This window comes from Malus sylvestris, chromosome 5 (genome assembly GCF_916048215.2).
Source record: "Malus sylvestris chromosome 5, drMalSylv7.2, whole genome shotgun sequence".
NCBI lineage: Eukaryota > Viridiplantae > Streptophyta > Magnoliopsida > Rosales > Rosaceae > Malus > Malus sylvestris.
The window spans coordinates 12,847,117-12,864,196 of record NC_062264.1 but is presented as its reverse complement, the minus strand read 5'-3'; the positions used below and the strand labels follow the sequence as shown (position 1 = coordinate 12,864,196).

The 17,080-nt window shown below is 38.7% G+C and overlaps 3 protein-coding genes across 4 annotated transcripts; 1 reads left to right on the top strand and 2 right to left on the bottom strand.

Moving 5' to 3' along the window:
• Positions 1 to 931: 931 nt before the first annotated feature.
• LOC126622560 (uncharacterized) lies at positions 932 to 1,683 on the top strand. The gene is made up of 2 exons (XM_050291347.1): positions 932 to 1,402; positions 1,568 to 1,683. Exons 1-2 carry the CDS (start codon positions 1,156 to 1,158, stop codon positions 1,681 to 1,683), a joined length of 363 nt encoding a protein of 120 aa, XP_050147304.1. The 5' UTR covers positions 932 to 1,155.
• Positions 1,684 to 6,563: 4,880 nt separating this feature from the next.
• On the bottom strand, positions 6,564 to 11,160 carry LOC126623543 (cyclase-associated protein 1-like). 2 transcript variants are annotated; one of them, XM_050292453.1, is made up of 10 exons: positions 10,670 to 11,158; positions 9,957 to 10,125; positions 9,801 to 9,865; positions 9,296 to 9,611; positions 9,076 to 9,223; positions 8,876 to 8,985; positions 8,660 to 8,715; positions 8,528 to 8,584; positions 8,125 to 8,268; positions 6,564 to 7,139 (listed from the first exon to the last, which is right to left on the bottom strand). In XM_050292453.1, the coding sequence occupies exons 1-10, from the start codon at positions 10,943 to 10,945 to the stop codon at positions 7,050 to 7,052; spliced, it is 1,431 nt and encodes a 476-aa protein (XP_050148410.1). In that variant the 5' UTR covers positions 10,946 to 11,158; the 3' UTR covers positions 6,564 to 7,049. The 2 variants fall into 2 exon arrangements, 1 of the variants encoding a protein (XP_050148410.1); XR_007623788.1 differs by having other exon boundaries at positions 6,972 to 7,161; positions 7,195 to 8,268; positions 10,670 to 11,160.
• A 1,548-nt stretch (positions 11,161 to 12,708) lies between these two features.
• LOC126623544 (probable receptor-like serine/threonine-protein kinase At4g34500) lies at positions 12,709 to 16,869 on the bottom strand. The gene is made up of 7 exons (XM_050292454.1): positions 16,063 to 16,869; positions 14,397 to 14,501; positions 14,183 to 14,305; positions 13,788 to 13,958; positions 13,566 to 13,695; positions 13,271 to 13,480; positions 12,709 to 13,093 (listed from the first exon to the last, which is right to left on the bottom strand). The coding sequence occupies exons 1-7, from the start codon at positions 16,620 to 16,622 to the stop codon at positions 13,073 to 13,075; spliced, it is 1,320 nt and encodes a 439-aa protein (XP_050148411.1). The 5' UTR covers positions 16,623 to 16,869; the 3' UTR covers positions 12,709 to 13,072.
• Positions 16,870 to 17,080: the final 211 nt, after the last annotated feature.

The following is a 17,080-nucleotide window of genomic DNA, read 5'->3' as shown; positions in this document are numbered from 1 at the left end:
CAAACATTGTCCCTTATTAGCCGAACTTACTCATGGAACCAGGCTCTTATTAGTAGCCCGCCTATGGTGGCGCTATCCACTACTAGAGTAATATTGTTCAATATCTAAGGCATGTTAATCAATATTCAGGCGGTATGGTTCCTTATGCTGGAAACACTATGCAATACCAGGGAATCATGTGTCAATACTAGAATGCCAGTCCACAGTGGTATGGAGGTGGAAGATACTAGAATGTCAGAGAGTAGTGGCGGGGCTGTCAAGCAGGCAAACCTAGATGATTATAAACTACACATGTACACACAATGAGTTTTAGTTGAGCGATCCTTTGTAAACTAACTCTACAATGTATTTTATCGATTCAGCTGCATGTTTATATGTGTGTGTTAGTTGATGAAATGAAAGGATGTAACATGTAACAAGTGGATCTCCCAAACTTGCGGGGTTTGGTTTGCACAAGGAAGACTTGGTGAAGCACTTTGCGGTTTAGTTGTAACAAGTCTGCACTAGGTAAAATGTATGGACATGAAAAAAGCTGTGTGAAAACTTGAGGAGAATCGTGGTGCCCAACACTTAGCATGGCACCCTTTAGAGCAAGTCCACCCCTAAGGACTTTGTGCCAGCACCCAGCTCATTTATCCACTCCAGTGAACAGTAACAGACTCCAATGAACAGTAATAGGCCAATGCATCTCCATCCCTTAAAAAATGCACTGGCACCCAGTGAAAAAATGCGCTGGCACAAACGATCTCCACCCCTACAAAATGCGCTGGCACCCAGCCCATTTAAAATATTTTTAAATTTTTTCTAAAAGAAAAAAAAATAAAATAGTTTTAATTTCGGATAGGATTTTTAACCAATCTCGTAATGCCACGTGTCATTATCTGAACGTACTATTTTGTGAATAGATTTCCACTAAGATTTTCAACCAATCCCGACACGCCACGTGTCACTTCCGGGTTACAATAATTTAGCCAAGATTTCGATAAGATTTTCAACCAATCACGTAGTGCCACGTGGCATTGTCCAGAACCTCATCCTTTCTTTTTTTGTCCATATAAACCCTACATCCCTACATCCATCCTCACACCAAGCTCAATCCTTCTTTTTAGCTCAGAATCCTTGTTCATCGTTTTCAAATCTTGAGTTCTTATTACAATGTCTTCTTCAAGAAGAGTGTATAAACAGTTGCAGGAGCAACAGAAAAGGTTGTTGGCACAACAGGCAAAATTGGCCAATTTCGAGGAAGGTGGAGGTGGAGATGAGGCTTTCTTCATGGAGGAGGAGGAGGATGATCACCATAGAAGGCAGAAGGCCTCACATTCCTGCCGTGTCATGGAAGCCGTGGGTCAAATAGCCAAACCAAGACGTGCTGCAAACCTCGATAGAAAAAGGGAAAAACGAGGTAAAGATCTATTGGAAGATTATTTTATTCCCAATAGCATATTCCCTGATCATATTTTTAGACGTCGTTTTAGAATGCAACGAAATTTGTTCGACAAAATCATGAGTGATATTTGCAACCATGATCCATACTTTGTGCAAAAAGATGATGTTTTTCATGTTCTAGGTCTTATTCCCGAGCAAAAAATTACGGCATCCTTGCGAATGCTTGCATATGGAGCATCTGCAGATCTAGTGGATGAGATCGCGAGGATGGGAAAAACAACTGTTCGGAGTCCCTGATGTAGTTTTCCTCTGCAATTGAAGCCCTCTACACCAAAGAGTACCTTCGAACACCCACGCCAAGGGACATGAGAAGGCTTCTAAGGAAGGGTGAGATGCGAGGCTTCCCTGGCATGATTGGAAGCATCGACTGCATGCACAGGACTTGGAAAAACTGTCCAAGTGCGTGGCAAGGAGCATATGGTGACAGAAAAGGAGCCAAAAACATCATTTTGGAAGCGGTGACTTCATTTGATACATGGATTTGGCATGCTTTTTTTGGTGTTCCAGGAGCTCAGAATGGCATAAATGTCCTTGCCCAATCCCCAGTATTCGACGAACTGTTGCAAGGAAAGTCGCCGAGATGCACGTATTGGGTTAATGGTACCCAATATGAGGGATCATACTACCTTGCAGATGGCATTTACCCAAGGTGGTTAACATTTGTCAAAACAGTGCCACATCCACAGACTGAAAAGGAAAAACACTTCGCAAAATGTCAAGAAGGGTGTAGGAAAGATGTCAAGCATTGTTTTGGTATCCTGCAAGTTCGTTGGGCGATTATCAGGGCTGCAGCTAGAATGTTTGATGTCGAGGCTCTTCGATCCATCATGATGACGTGTATTATTCTCCACAACATGATTGTTGAAGATGAGTATGATTATGATGCCGTTGATGAATATGAGTCGGATCTGATGAACAACTCAAGAACACGTATCTACTGTGCTCATGACCGGACCGAAGATCCAGTGCAACACGTGCCGTTGGAACGCGATGGACGTTACAATGAATTGATCGTTCAGCGGTATACTGATGTGCAAGAGCCATACTGGCACGTAACCCGCAAGAATGACTTGATTGAGCACCAGTGGGGATTGCATGAAGGCGAAGATAATTAAAATGAGGCTTGTGGTTGAAGAATAAATTGTATTTTTTTGTAAGTTTATGTAATTCTATGTAGTGTGTTTTATTTTTAAGTTTATTTGGTGAGTTTATGTAATTCTATGTAGTGTGTTTTGTTTTTAAGTTTATTTGGTGAGTTTATGTAATCTTATTTGGTGAGTTTATGTAATTCTATGTTGTGTGTTTTGTTTTTAAGTTTATTTGGTGAGTTTATGTAATCTTATTTGGTGAGTTTATGTAATTCTATGTTGTGTGTTTTGTTTTTAAGTTTATTTGGTGAGTTTATGTAATCTTATTTGGTGAGTTTATGTAATAAGAAATAACATAAGAAATTAAATAAAGTTCAAAAGAAAAAAAGAAATAACATAAAAATTACATAAGAAATTAAATAAAGTTCAAAAGAAAAAAAAAATAGAAAAAACATAAAAATTACATAAGAAATTAAATAAAATTCTAAAAAAATAAGAAATTACATAAAAATTATACAAAGTCTCTCGAGTTAGGATATGTGGTGCTAGGATCTTGGTTGCCATGATTTGTGTAGCTAGAACCCCCTTGACTTGTTTCCGCATCTCTTGCACACCTCCTTCGTATGACATCTCTTTTTTCCGATGCCCAAAAATATTTAGCATTCGGATACAGTCCTACTAGAGACTTGCTCATAGTGTCACGATTTGCTTGAGCCATCCTTTCTTCTCTAAGCATTTCCTTTTCTCGATGAAGTGCTTCTCTAACTAGCTCGTTCTCTTGATTAACTACTTCTCTTTGTCTCTCAGATGCCACATCACGGGCTTCAGTAGCTACTATTATTGCTGCCCAAGCATCAACTTTTTCATAATCTCTAGCCTTTTCCCATGCCATGTTCAGTTCACCTTGGCGAGTAAGTTCCTCCATATATTTAGTGTAGTCATTTTTGGAAGAACTACCTTTTTTCTTTGATGCCTTTTTACCTTGAGGCTTGAGGGACTGACGAGTCGGTTGGGTTTCGGGCACTTGTTCAGGCGTCCCTTTCGTGTCTTGAAATGTGTTGGCTTCTTCTTCGGCCATGTCTAGTTCTGGAGAACTATGTAGACCCATACCGTGCATGACAACTTCTGGACCGGTTGCCACAATTTTGTATTTAGGGAAATCTTTGACAATTTGCCAACATTCCCATCTAGTGAATGATTTGTTCTGGTTCTTTGAATTGTAGAATGCTTGAGCTTGTAGTGTCTATAAAAATGTGGGATAAGATAGTGTTAAAAAATGCGGGTGTAACACAAATAAATAAATTCAAAATATTGATACGGGTGGAATGCATATAAATTACATAAAAATGACATAAGAAATTAAATAAAAATTACATAAGAAATTAAATAAATTAAAATTTTGATGCAGGTGGAATGCATATAAAAATTACATAAGAAATAACATAAAAATTACATACGAAATTAACTAAATCAAAATATTGATGTGGGTGGAATGCGTATAAATAAATAAAAATATTGTCACCTGATCCGCTAAACTTGTCCCACTACGGAGGTTACCGGAAGCATGAGAGATGGCGTTTTTCCAACAAGTAAAGGATGCATTGAGTTTTTTCCAACGACCTTGAAGACCTTGACTAGTTCTAGCGTCTTTTCCATGTACCTCACAAAACGCTTTCGTAATTTTACTCCACATTTCTCGCTTATCCATCTCATTACCCGTAATTGGGTCATGAGTAGTGTGAACCCAACATTCACACAACGTAACATCTTCAATGAGCTTCCACGAAGAAATTTTTTCCTCACAAGGTGTAGAAAATATTGTAATGTAGATAGTATAGAAAGTGTAGAAAATATTGAAATGTGGTGTAAAGGTTGAAGATGAGGGTTAGGTATTTATAGGAAAAAAAAATAACATTTTTAAAAATTTTCTGTATTTTTTTAAAAAATTTCTGTATTTTTTAATAATTTTTCTGTATTTTTTATAATTTTTAATACATTTTAATAGAGTTAATTAATTTGGACCGTTGGATTTGAAAAATATTCAAATCCAAGAGCCAGGGAGTTGCCACGTGGCCAACGGTCATATTTCTGACTGTTAGGCCTTTTTTTTCTGAAAAAAAACACGTGGACCATTGATCTATGATCGAACGGTCCATTTTAAAAGTAAAATTCAAATTTTTTTTACCGTTGGAAATCCAATGGTCTAGAAAAACTAGCCGTTGGAAATCCAATGGCTATGAGCATGCCACGTCGCTGATGGGATCCGGAACACAAGTGGGCTGACAGCCCAGCTGCAGCTTGTCGGCTACTCGTGCCCAGGCGCGCTTGTCGGCACGCGCCAGCCAAATAGGCCGGCTTCTTGGTCTGTCAAAATTGGGCTGGTCTGTTGCCTGGCATGGGCTGGGTGCCAGGCAACTTTGTGAGCTAGAGCAATTTGACTGAGGGCCAGGTTGTTTTTTGTGCTGGGGGCTGGGCAAAGCAAGCCCTGGTGGACTTGCTCTTAGAGCAAGTCCACCCCTAAGGACTTTGTGCCAGCACCCAGCGCATTTATCCACTCAAGTGAACAGTAATATACTCCAGTGAACAGTAATAGGCCAAAGTATCTCCACCCCTAAAACAAAAAATAGCCTAGTCTATTTTATTAAAATATTATTTTTTTATTATAAAATAATAATTTTATTTTTAATTTCTGAATTTATAAAAAATAATAATAATAATAATAATAATAAGTTTATGTATTTTTTAAAAGTGAAATTCTTAATTTTTTTGTGGGAAAAAACGTGGACCGTTGATCTGTGATCGGACGGTCCAGTTTAAAAGTGAAATTCAATTTTTTTTTACCGTTGAAAATCCAACGGTCTAGACTAACTAGCCGTTGGAAATCCAACGGCTGCAAGTGGGCCACGTTGCCGAGCCCGGGTTGTGGTCTGAGTGCGCTTGCGCGCGGGCCCCGCCGTCTGATTTCTTGTCTCCTACTCGCGCCCACGCAAGGGTGAAGGCCATGTGCCAGTGCAAAAAAGCAAACAGGCCAGTCCCTTGGTCAGTCAAAAATGGGCTGGGCTAGAGACTAGCATGGGCTGGGTGCCAGTCAATTAGGTCGGCTGGAGGGGATTCACTGGGTCCTGGCCTATTTTTTCGGCTGGGTGCTAGGCAAAAAGTCCTTCGGTGGACTTGCTCTTAGGGAGGAGGACGACACCTTATATATTAAAAGGAAAACTAATGAAAAGGATTTGAAAACTTTGAGTTTTAATGATAAGGACAAAATAAAGGATAAAGTGAATAGTACCATGATTGACTTTTTAGTGTAAAAATGTGGTTTTTCGTTAAAGTGAATAGTACTAAGAGCTTTTCGTTAAAGTTCCCATTATTAAACCCATGATTCCGTGCCAATAACACAAGCATCATATAAAAAAAGATATCACATTCTTTGTATTATTGGCATTGACACGTAAGATCATAATAAAACAAAGCAAAGGAGATTTGAGATCATCACTTGAAACTTTGCGAGGATGAAATGAAAACACAATTGGTTTCAACTTGAACACAAACCACATAACAACTCAAATGAATCGGAACTCATTTGAACTCCGAGGTTAGGCAAGAATAACATGTTGCATCGAGGAGTTTTTTCTTTCTTTCTAAATTTCTTCACTCGTTGGGTTAGGGCCAAGCCCCATAATAAGACTTCTTACAGTAAGGCCTGGTAGCCGAGTGCTTGGCCGAATTGGGGGTCTCTTCTGACTTTGGACGCAGCTGCCTTTATCTTCCTCCTATTGTCTATCATATTTTGCTAGAACATGTGTCTAGTTCCGAAACAGAGACCCATTTGTGGAAACTCTCGCGGTTAAGGTTAACTTACCTGACGAATTAGACTAAAGTGAAATCAAAATGAAATTCCAAGGACGAAAATGTAACAAAACTATTGAGATGAAAAGAAAAATCCAAGACAAGTGTCTACCAGTGCGATTTGGCCTTAAAAAATGTAACAATTTTATAAGTAGAGCCAAACACATTTCAAAGTTAGCACCATTGATTAAACCCCCAATCTGAAATTTATAAACTCATACAACCAACATATATTTCGGGTCCTCCATTCGTATACTTTTCTAGTACAAACTTTTAACAGTCAAAACCAAGAACTTAACTGCAAATGTATAATCGTGAACAAAAAGACGGAGATAGTGTAAATATTACATGAGCAAAAGCGCTCATTCCAGCTCACTCGCAATTGCGAAAAAAAACATCGCTACAACACTCATCTACAAACAAACTTCCAAAAACACCGTGCAAAAGAATCTCATTTTTCGTGAGACATGTAAAAGAATCCCCCGGTTTGATAAGCCCGACAAAAGACCAGTGAGATTGATAAGAGCATAACCAGCAAGGCTGGGAATGTGTCACCCTTATAAAATGAAAGCAATTGAACAAAGGAGAAAGTAGAAAGAAGCCACTCAACCCATCATAGTATTTTTTTTTTTCAAGTACGATATAATTGGGGTATAAAAAGAGTCCAAATTACCCTCCTGCCGAGTGAGAGACTGATGTAGTTTCAAAGCGACCATCCTTGAACACATGAATAAACTGTTCTGGCAAAGCATGCTCTGCCTGCAAGATAAAAGGTCGTAAGCTCTCCCTGGTAAACTCAAGAAATTGACGAAACAGTTAGTGTTACTTTGATTAGCAAAGATGCATTTCCCTTGTAATGCAGGAATTTAGTATCCAAACAGTCAGAAAGTACATGCAACCCCTCATTATATCATACTCCAAATAAAGAGGGTAGAAAGTGAAAATAGATTTAATGGAGTGAAAGAAAGTATCAGCTTCATGGGAGCAAACAAGAGATAATGATCCTACTACATTGTACGTGCCCAGAAGCTTATGGTGTATTGGTAAGTTAAAATATCATAGTGAACAAACTAACCTACAGAACCTGAATTCGTTAGGTACCAAAAGAAAGGCTTGCGTCTTCAGGCTCTTTTATACAAGCCAGTAGCCATATATCATACACAAGGCACCGCAAGCCAATATCATCATCCAACTAAAAGAACATAGCAATCCTAGCATAAATCAAGTGAACCAACCCTAAATCCCACCTTCCCACCTAAGTTACCAGTGAAGTGGCTGGACATATTTAAACAGGATTTGAAAAACACTAGTACTTCATATATTGAGCATCTACACGAGAAAAATGGTAACTAAAGGCCAGTTGTCCAACTGTTGCATACTCCACTTTTTACATCGAATTTAAAAAGGTAACTTAAATTTCAAGCAGAATCATGTATAACCAGGGGAATATAGATAATAATACATTACAAGCTACTTCAGCAAACCTTTTAGCAAACATAAAACATGCACCATCTCTACAAATAACATATGTACGTATGCACCCCAGATCTAAGAAGTATATTGTGTTGTAGGCCAATTATTTAGGAATTGAAAGAACCATTTGAACCAGTAGCTTGCATTCCAAGATAACTTGGAAGTTGCACCCAATATAACATTATAACTTGGAAGTTGCAGGGAAGAACAATCAAGCAAGCCTTGAAAATAATAAAACAAATACAAAATAAAAGAGAAAAATGGAACACACCCAATCACCATCAGCTCCGGAACTGGGTACCAACACATTGACCTCACTGGACTTAGCAGTTGTTATAGATGCCCCCAGAGCATCTTTGCTCAAATAAAATTGGCAGCCAGCTGTGTTGTCCACTGAAACAGTAGGAGCTGAGCCCTAAAATAACATACAATGAATGAGTATAACAAAGATCACAAGATCATTTTCTATATCATATAAGAAACCAATGAATTGTTATATTTGGGATGATAATGATGCCAAAATTCAATTTTCATGTCCTAGAATCATATTGCATATAGAGATCATACAGTGGTTTTACATAGCATTATAAATGAAGCCAGTGCATAGTATTATGATTGGCAACACTGGAGACATCCACTTAAATCGCTGAAAGTTTTATGAGAAGAATTCTAACCTGGCATTGCACCTCAACACAGTTGCAATTTACAATTTCACAAGCAGCCACAACATCCTTTGTTCACAAGAGAACACACAATTAGCACAGAGACATCAATATGTATTGCTTCATTACTAAACTCACACTAACCGTAAATAGGACTCCCATTTTAGTGCATTTGTCAATGGTAATGTTGTTTACTTTCCCTGCACATTGTGCAAATAATTATAAGTTCACATGCTTTTTGTACAAGTACCATACTGGAGAACATACATATGGAATACAGCATAAAGTTTGTAAGGAAGGCAATTTAACGTTTAATATGTTTATACAATTTAAATAAAGTTTTTCATGTGGTTAAATCACCTTGAATTTGCAGAACAGAATCTTTGCACCCAAAAATATATACAGACTGTTTTGAATCACTTTCACTAATAACCAAATCTTTCTTCGCAATCTGATTCTCAACAACCCACCTGCCAGGGCAATACAATGAAAAAAAAATTCATTTACCGTTTTTACTCCCTCACATGAAGTATTAAACATAGTAGAATGATCATGTATACTTGCGACCCATTTGGAGCTCAAACTTTGGTGTTCCTACTTTAGCAACAGCAGGTGAACTCGTACGACTTTCCTTCTCATGGGTACCAATAACGCCAGTTCTATCGGCACGATTCTTTGTCTTCATATCATCTGTCACCTTTCTCAGACCTAGGGGACACAAAAACCAAATCAGATCTCTCCAACATGTACTGACAATTTAATTAAAAGAATAAAAATTACCTGAAGTAACAGGCTTTCCAGAATTAATCTCTTGGAAAACAGCTGACATCCCTTCTTTGGGGCGAGATGATGAAGCCTGTGAAGTTTCAGAGCTAAAGAGTGATGCTGAAGGAGGAGGTGGAGGAGCAGGGCCACCTGGGGCAGGAGCTTTTGGTTTTGAAGGAGCAGCAGTTACAGCTTTACCAGTTGAACTCCAAACTGGACCCAACGGATAGAAACTCTTAACATAATCTCTTAAACCAGGCAAATACAGTTCCTTGAGAGCTTTGGCCCACTCTAAATGATTTGGGTCTTTGGTTTTATACTCCACAAGAATCTGTATAATTATGAATTACAGAGTCAAGACCTTGTCACTGTAAAACTTTACTTTGATGCAATCATTACACGATTGGTGATAATTGATAAGTACTGCAAGAAAAAGGACCTGTGCAATTAAAGCATGTGATTCTAGGACATGCAGTTCCTTTTGTGTAAATTACCAGATTCTTACAGACGTGCACAGTACCTTGTTGCAATAAAATTCAGCCATCTGCCAACTTTCTTCGACGTGTGCAATAGGCATGCTCATACCTTGAAAGAGACAAAGCACAATAAGGCATTGGAAACATAAATGAGTTTTCATCTGTTTGTAATGCAAAATAGCAACCGTCTATTTTCTTACCACATTCTTTCCCTGTATATGCAATCCATGCCAAAGCTGAAAGACTGTCAGCAGCAGTCTTCAAGTGATTAAAAAAATCAGACCGCCTCCCTTCTGTCAAAGAATTTGCCTTTGTGATTGCCTCGTTCAGTGGTTTCAGGAACTCAGCCAACCCTGCATTGTCAGGTTTCTGCACAACAAGGAACAACCCATCTAACATTATATTCATCTCACTAGCAAAGGTACAAGACAGAGTGCAGTTAAAGCAAATAACCTCCCTCATTCCTGCTACCATCGACATTCAAAATATTCATAGCTACACTAGATTCTAAGCAGACAATTTCGTTGTGCAAAAGTATTTCAAGAAAGAGAAATCGAAAGCACGAGTGCTGTAATACCATATATAATCCTAATACCGGTTTATCTTTTCCTGATTTTCCGCTGACATTTCATTGGTAATTTGCTATGGTAAGGCACCCAAATGTCGATTCCATCTTTCGAAAGCTCGTAATTGTTATTATCATTTGATACGAAAAAATGTACACGCACAAATCGGATCCAAACGCAACAAGACAGCACATTCCTTCCATTGCCCTTTACATAATCAATCACATTATCAACATTTAGCATCAAACACACTGTTCTTAACCTCAATTCCGCAATCCATAAGCCAAAAAACAAAAAAACGAAAAAGAAAATCCCAAAAGCACAAGGGCATTACGCGCAAGACTGACCTGAGTTTGCTTAACCTGGATAAGCAGGTCCTTCTGAGCAGAAAAAGCTTGCTGGAGAACCTTAGTGATGTCCAACACCTGCCCCCCAATCTTCTCAGCTGCGGCCGAAACCCTACCCAGGTACTGCCCAATCAGATCCTCATAAGCCAAAATCGACGGATCCAGCGGCGCGTCGTCGAAACCCCTGGCCGTCGCCGAACCCCCACCGGCGGTCAGCGACAGCGCCTCCAAGCGCGACACAGCCGATTCCAGCCTCTCTATCAGCTTCTCCTCCATAGCCACAAATCTCAATCACTCTCTCTCTTCCACACTCTGTGTCTTTCTCTCTCTACGGATAGATTAGATCTGGGTGGGTGTGGCCGTTAATTAGTAGAGAAATGAGATCGTTCGCTGCTTTTTTCTTTCTTTATTTTTATATTTTTGGGATTTTTTCTTATTTTCTGACGCCGAAAGGTGAAAAGGGCATTTCGATTTGGCGGGTGTTAGTCTGAGAGTCTTTGCGCTTTGTTTGGGGCTTCAAGTTTAAGTGAGACGTGGGGACACGTGGCGGGAGTGGAGCGAATCTTGGCTGTTTGTTCGTGCGTTGTTGTGGCCACCTGTCATTATTTAACTCAATTTTTGTGGGACGGTGTAAGGTGGGCCCCCCTACACTGATAGCGTGCGACCTAAGTTGGAAACGTTTACATCTTGGTCTTGCAGTACCAGATCAGTTTCAGCGTTATAGCTCATTCAACGTTCACTTGGCTACACCAAGTTCAGTTTGAGAGGAGAGTATTAACCATAGTCATTAGTGATGATATGGTTACTTAGTAATGAAGAATATAGTTAGCTGAAATGTGTTGGTAGGTTGTCATAAGGATAAGATTGGTTAGTATAGTTAGAAGGGTATTATTGTAATTAGGTTATATAGCTATATAAGGGATTGTATAGCTATCATTTCCTTAAGTTCTTTTGTATACATTTTCTCCATTTTTAATCAATACAATCTTTCTAGTTTTTCTCTCTATCATCTTCATCTTCCTTTGTACCAATTCTTCATCTTTTACAATGTAGTTAATATGCTGACATGACATTTTGATCCAATTAATTATTACTTCTTTTACTAAAAATAACTTCAAAATAATAAAAAAAAAAATTCTAGGACATCCAGATCCAAAACAATCGAATAAAAAGGCGTTATCAGCTGTTTTCGGTCCCTAAACGTATAAGTTTTCTACACCGGTGTATTTTGGTTCACTATCTCTAAGTGTTGTTGTATAAGTTTAAATTTTGAGATTTATGTTTATCTACAACATAGATCTCAAAATTTAAACTCATCTAACAATGATAAATAAAGCAGTGAATGAGCAAAAATATTTTATTTTCTGCACTATGAGCATAGCTAGCCAAAGCATCCGTAGCACCATTTGACCTTGCACTGCATCAATAATCAGTTTTGAATCTCCCTGCACTAGAATGTACGGCATGCTTTCGTTTGCCCATTTCAAAGTTTGGAATCCCCCGAATGAAGAAATCCAATCCATATTGGGTGGCTTGGTCGTGGAGCTTAGCAGTTTAGGCCTAACTCTAGTATTATTGTTACGTTAATCAGCATCCGCCTCGCGCAAGATGGATCTGCACGCGATCTATTCCTTGACAGCTTAAGCTTTTCGGGTAGATATTGGCTAACAGCAAGTCATGGTACCAATAACAATGCATGGATTTTTACCAACAGAGGCACTGCCTTGCAATGTTGGTGACAGCAGACAGCAGGGATCGAGCAACAATATAAGTCACTAGAGTCAATGTTTTGTTGAATAAGAAACTGGTTCAACTTCCAAATTTTGTTTCAAGTCCAAGTAGAAGATGGATTCGTCATGACGGAAACTCATACCTTATAATTCCAGCATGAGTCATTAGTAATCCATCTCTCACTTTCAACTTGAACAAAATTTGGAGACACCAAATGAGGCCTAGGGGGTACGATTAGAGTATTTTGGAAACATTTGTGGATGCTAAATGGAGAGACTCAAAACCCGTTAGTCCGTCCCAAAAACTACTTGACTCAAACTACATTTAAACTGATAAAGAAATGAAGATTCCTAAGAGACCTTACATATAAAAATACCACATCAGTAGATATATATTTACAAGCTCATCTACAAGTATTGTGCTGAACATATCAACAGAATCTATCCGATCAAGAAAAAGAATTTAGAAATTTATATATGCACATTCAATACTTGTAATTTCTTTTCTATATATACTAACGGAAAATCATGTACGCATGGCGCCTCAGGAGTTGCCTATCGGCCTAAAAATCATCATCTCCATCTCCATCTCTCTTTGTTACTGTCCCCCGGTATACTTGGATGTGTATTGAACAATACTGGAGGCAGCTACACGGGAAAGGGAGAGGATCTTTTATCGAGGTGATCGATTTTCCTGCAGATCAGAGAATGGCATACTGAGAAAGCTGAAAGTGCAGAAAATGTTAATTGAGGAGATGAGCGCTCCCGTGGTCTTGATATCAAACAAATAACAAACTGGCAAGAAACTTGTCGAAATTATCATACATGTTATCCGCAATGCATCTATAAAGTACTGAACATAAAGACTTACTGAACGGAAAGGGAAGTCATCTGCCTCAAGCATATGAACAATTTGCCCCATTTTCGGTCGCTTATGGACATCTAAATCTATGCATCGAAGACAAACCAGCAATGCTCGCTTCATAGCTCTTGGAGGGGGCTGAACTGCAATCAGAGGATCAACAACATCCTCTCCACGGTGACTTTGGATCATTCCTTTAAACCAATCAACCAGGTTCATCTGATATACAGAAACTGTAAACAGTTATGATATTGATGCAATGCTTCTATAGGAAGAACCGAAGAAGAGGAGAATTTAGTTTTACCTCTCCGGCTGGTCTGGAATAGTCAATTGGGCTTCTTCCTGTAATTATCTCCATGAGTAGAACTCCGAAACTATATATGTCACTTCCCTCGTTAAGCATGCCTGTGCTTGCATATTCTGGAGCTACATATCTACAGAAAATTATAATAAAGAATCACACAGTTACACACAGCCTCGACAATGCATCATGGAAGTTATCATTAGGATTTGAGAATAAACTAACCCGAATGTCCCCATAACGCGTGTAGTCACATAGCTGGCCTCAGATCCTAAGAGCTTGGCTAGACCAAAATCTGATACTTTCGGGTTCCACTTTCTATCCAGAAGAATGTTGCTGGATTTTATATCACGGTGCACCACCTTGGGTTCTAACCCTTCATGCAAATAGGCCAGCCTGCCAGAGAAACAAGAAACATAAGTTTATCTAAAGCGGAAGGATGAAAAGTATTTTCATAGCAATACTATGAAATCATGAGAAGGACAAACACAGCAAAATCTTTTACACATATTTTTCGTTGTACAACTGCTAAGTTACTTAACCCTCATGTTAAATTCACTTTTGAATAGAAAGAAAGGAAAAACAAGTGAAATGAACAAGAAGTAACAAAATTATCTCACCCTTTTGCTATCCCGATGGCGATTTTCATACGAATATCCCAGGTCAGAGGGCTGACAGGCCCAACATCGCCATGCAACCATTGCTCCAAGTTGCCATTGTCAATGTATTCATACACAAGCATCCTGTCAGATCAATAGAAGTCCCCACGGACATGTTAGACGCAAAAAGAGGTTCATCTCAGTTTACCTAAGGGATACAAAAATGGAGTTTTACCTTTGAGCACCTTCTGCACAATAACCAATTAGACCCACCAAATTCTTATGCTTTACTTTCCCAATGGCTTCCACTTCCACCTTAAACTCGTTCTCTGCCTGACCCCTATGCATCAGATGACAAGCAGCAATGAGTTTCGAGTTGATGAAAATATACGACGAATGCGGGATCCATATCAGCAGACTAAGATTTGCATTCATGGCAAAGAATTAGCACATTGTTCTGAAAATTACAACGCCCTACTAGACATTAAAAGCACGTCCCTTGAATCATGGAGAACAAGCAACTTCACTCTATATACAGGCAATAAATACTTGAAACATCCGACAGCATATAAGGATCAAGGCACTGTTTTTGCTCTTGCTCCTATTAGCTTTCTTTAGTATATACATTATTAACATCTCAACATAATTTTTTTTTCTTTGACAAGCGATATTCTGATCTATTCTAATATATGACAAGGGAGATTCAAACTTGGATGCAAGAGTGCAAACTCTTAACAAACTGGCCTAACTCACGTATATTGCTGACAAAAGTAATGTTTGGTCAATCAAAGGTGAAAACGAAGTGAAAAGTGAAAGCAAATTCCTTCAAGGTCAGACATAGCAATGAGACACTGAACGTCTAGAAAGCAAAAGGAAGAAGTCATAATTTGCATTGGAATAGAAGTATTAAAAAAAAAAGTAATAAAAAAAAAAAAAGGAACAATAAGATTGATAAAAAGCAGAAAGTAGCCATTTTCTTTTCCATTTTTCCATAATTCCGTGTACAGTAAAGCGGAACAAGGGGAAAGGGGGTCTCTTTTCCTTTTTAATCAGACGATAACCAGGTCACTCAGACTCATCAGTCTACTAATCACCAGTTCAAAAAGTATATTCTACCAAAATAATGTTGGAGAATAATTAAAAATAAAATATTATGTACACCCAGAACCCACACATAATAGGAAAAAGAAAAGTAAAAATAAATAAATAAATAAATAAAAAGGTTTTCATTTATTATTTTTAACAAATTTAGTTAACAGAATATGACGATAGTTCAAATCAATTATACGTTTTTATATAAAAATGTTTAAAATGCATGTTAGAGCGCAATTAGCCTAAATATCATCACATAACTCTTTTTTATTTTTCTTTTTTTTTTTTTTTTTTTGAAGAGCAACACGGCCGACCCCACTTAGTGGGAAAAGGCTTTGTTGTTGTTGTTGTTGTTGTTGACCAACACGAAACTTACATATAACAAGGTGTACGCGTACTACTGCACGTAAGTTATAATCCACCACCACCGCACCTTAATGCCACTTGAGCTTAGAGAATTGAAATTAAAATATATAAGAAAAATATACATTATAAAAAAAAATAGTATTAACCGTTGACCACTAAAAACATTATTGAGTTCACAGCGCAACTTGGATTGGATCTAAAATCCTAATACACAAAAATAACCAAATACGTGTATCATTTTCCTAAACTAATCCCCTATTTATTCAATTTTTTGCACAGAAAATAATTCCATGAAATAAATAAAATGAAAATTTCAAATTTTTTGTCAAAGATTTATTAAATTAGACGTTAAATTAAGCATTGACAAAATTCGAATTCACGCCATTATTAAAACTCACCTCCTTTCCACGAAATTTAAATTAAAAGTAATAAAATTCACGTACTTGTTGTTCAGAAGGTTCTTGACGGCCACGACGGAGCCGTCCTGCAACGCGCCCCGGTAAACGATGGCGTATCCGCCTTCTCCAATCACGTTCTCTGGAGAAAATCCACGTGTCGCGATCTCCAGCTCCTTCAAGCTATACCACCGGCCCCACCCGATGTTATGCGGGCCCGACCCGTCACTCTCCAGCGCGCTCCGGTTCACTTTCCCTCTTTCGATGTCAATAATCCCCGCCACCTTCTGCGGAGCCTCCTTAAAATTTTCATTTCCCATTTTCCGCTCGCAATTGTCGGCGGCGCGTGGACTTGGGTCCTTGATCTCGGCGATCTCCTTGGAGACGAGGGGGATTGATCCGGAGCTGTGCTTCACGCGCATCTTGCGTTTTCTGGAGACTCGAGTTTTGCAGAGGCAGAGGAAGATGAGAAGGGCGGCGGAGAGGAGGCAGACAACGAGGATGGCGATGACGGCGTAGAGTTTGAGGTTGAATAATGGGGTTTTGGCTGTGAGCTTGTGGGAGAGGGAGTTGTTGGAAGTTTCAGTTGTCTCCCTGGGAACCGCCATTATTTCCGGCAAGTAAGGTTGATGGACAATTTGAGCTGTGAATTTTCTCCGAAAGAGAGAGATAAAGGTGGTGGGAGTGTTTGTTGGGTTGATGGGAATTATCTTGAAGTTAAAGTTCAGTCAGCAATTTAGACTGTTGGAGGATTTTGAAGAGAGAGAGAGAGAGAGAGAGAGAGGAGAGAGTGCGGTTTCAACGGAAACAAAAGCGAAAGGCAAAAATTGAAGGGAAGGGAAGGAAAGAAAATAAAAGAGAGAAAAAAGGGTAAAAAGGAGAGAGAGAGGAAGGAGGAGTTGTTAGATTTTTGGGTTTGGTATGTGGGGTTATTACAGAACCGCCACTGTAGTGTATGGAACATCCAGCCAAATCAGAGTGACCTCTAACCCGTTTGTTAAAGCGAACTAGACTAGTTTTAAAAATTGAGCTGAATTAACTTGTTATGAACTAAGCAATATAAGAA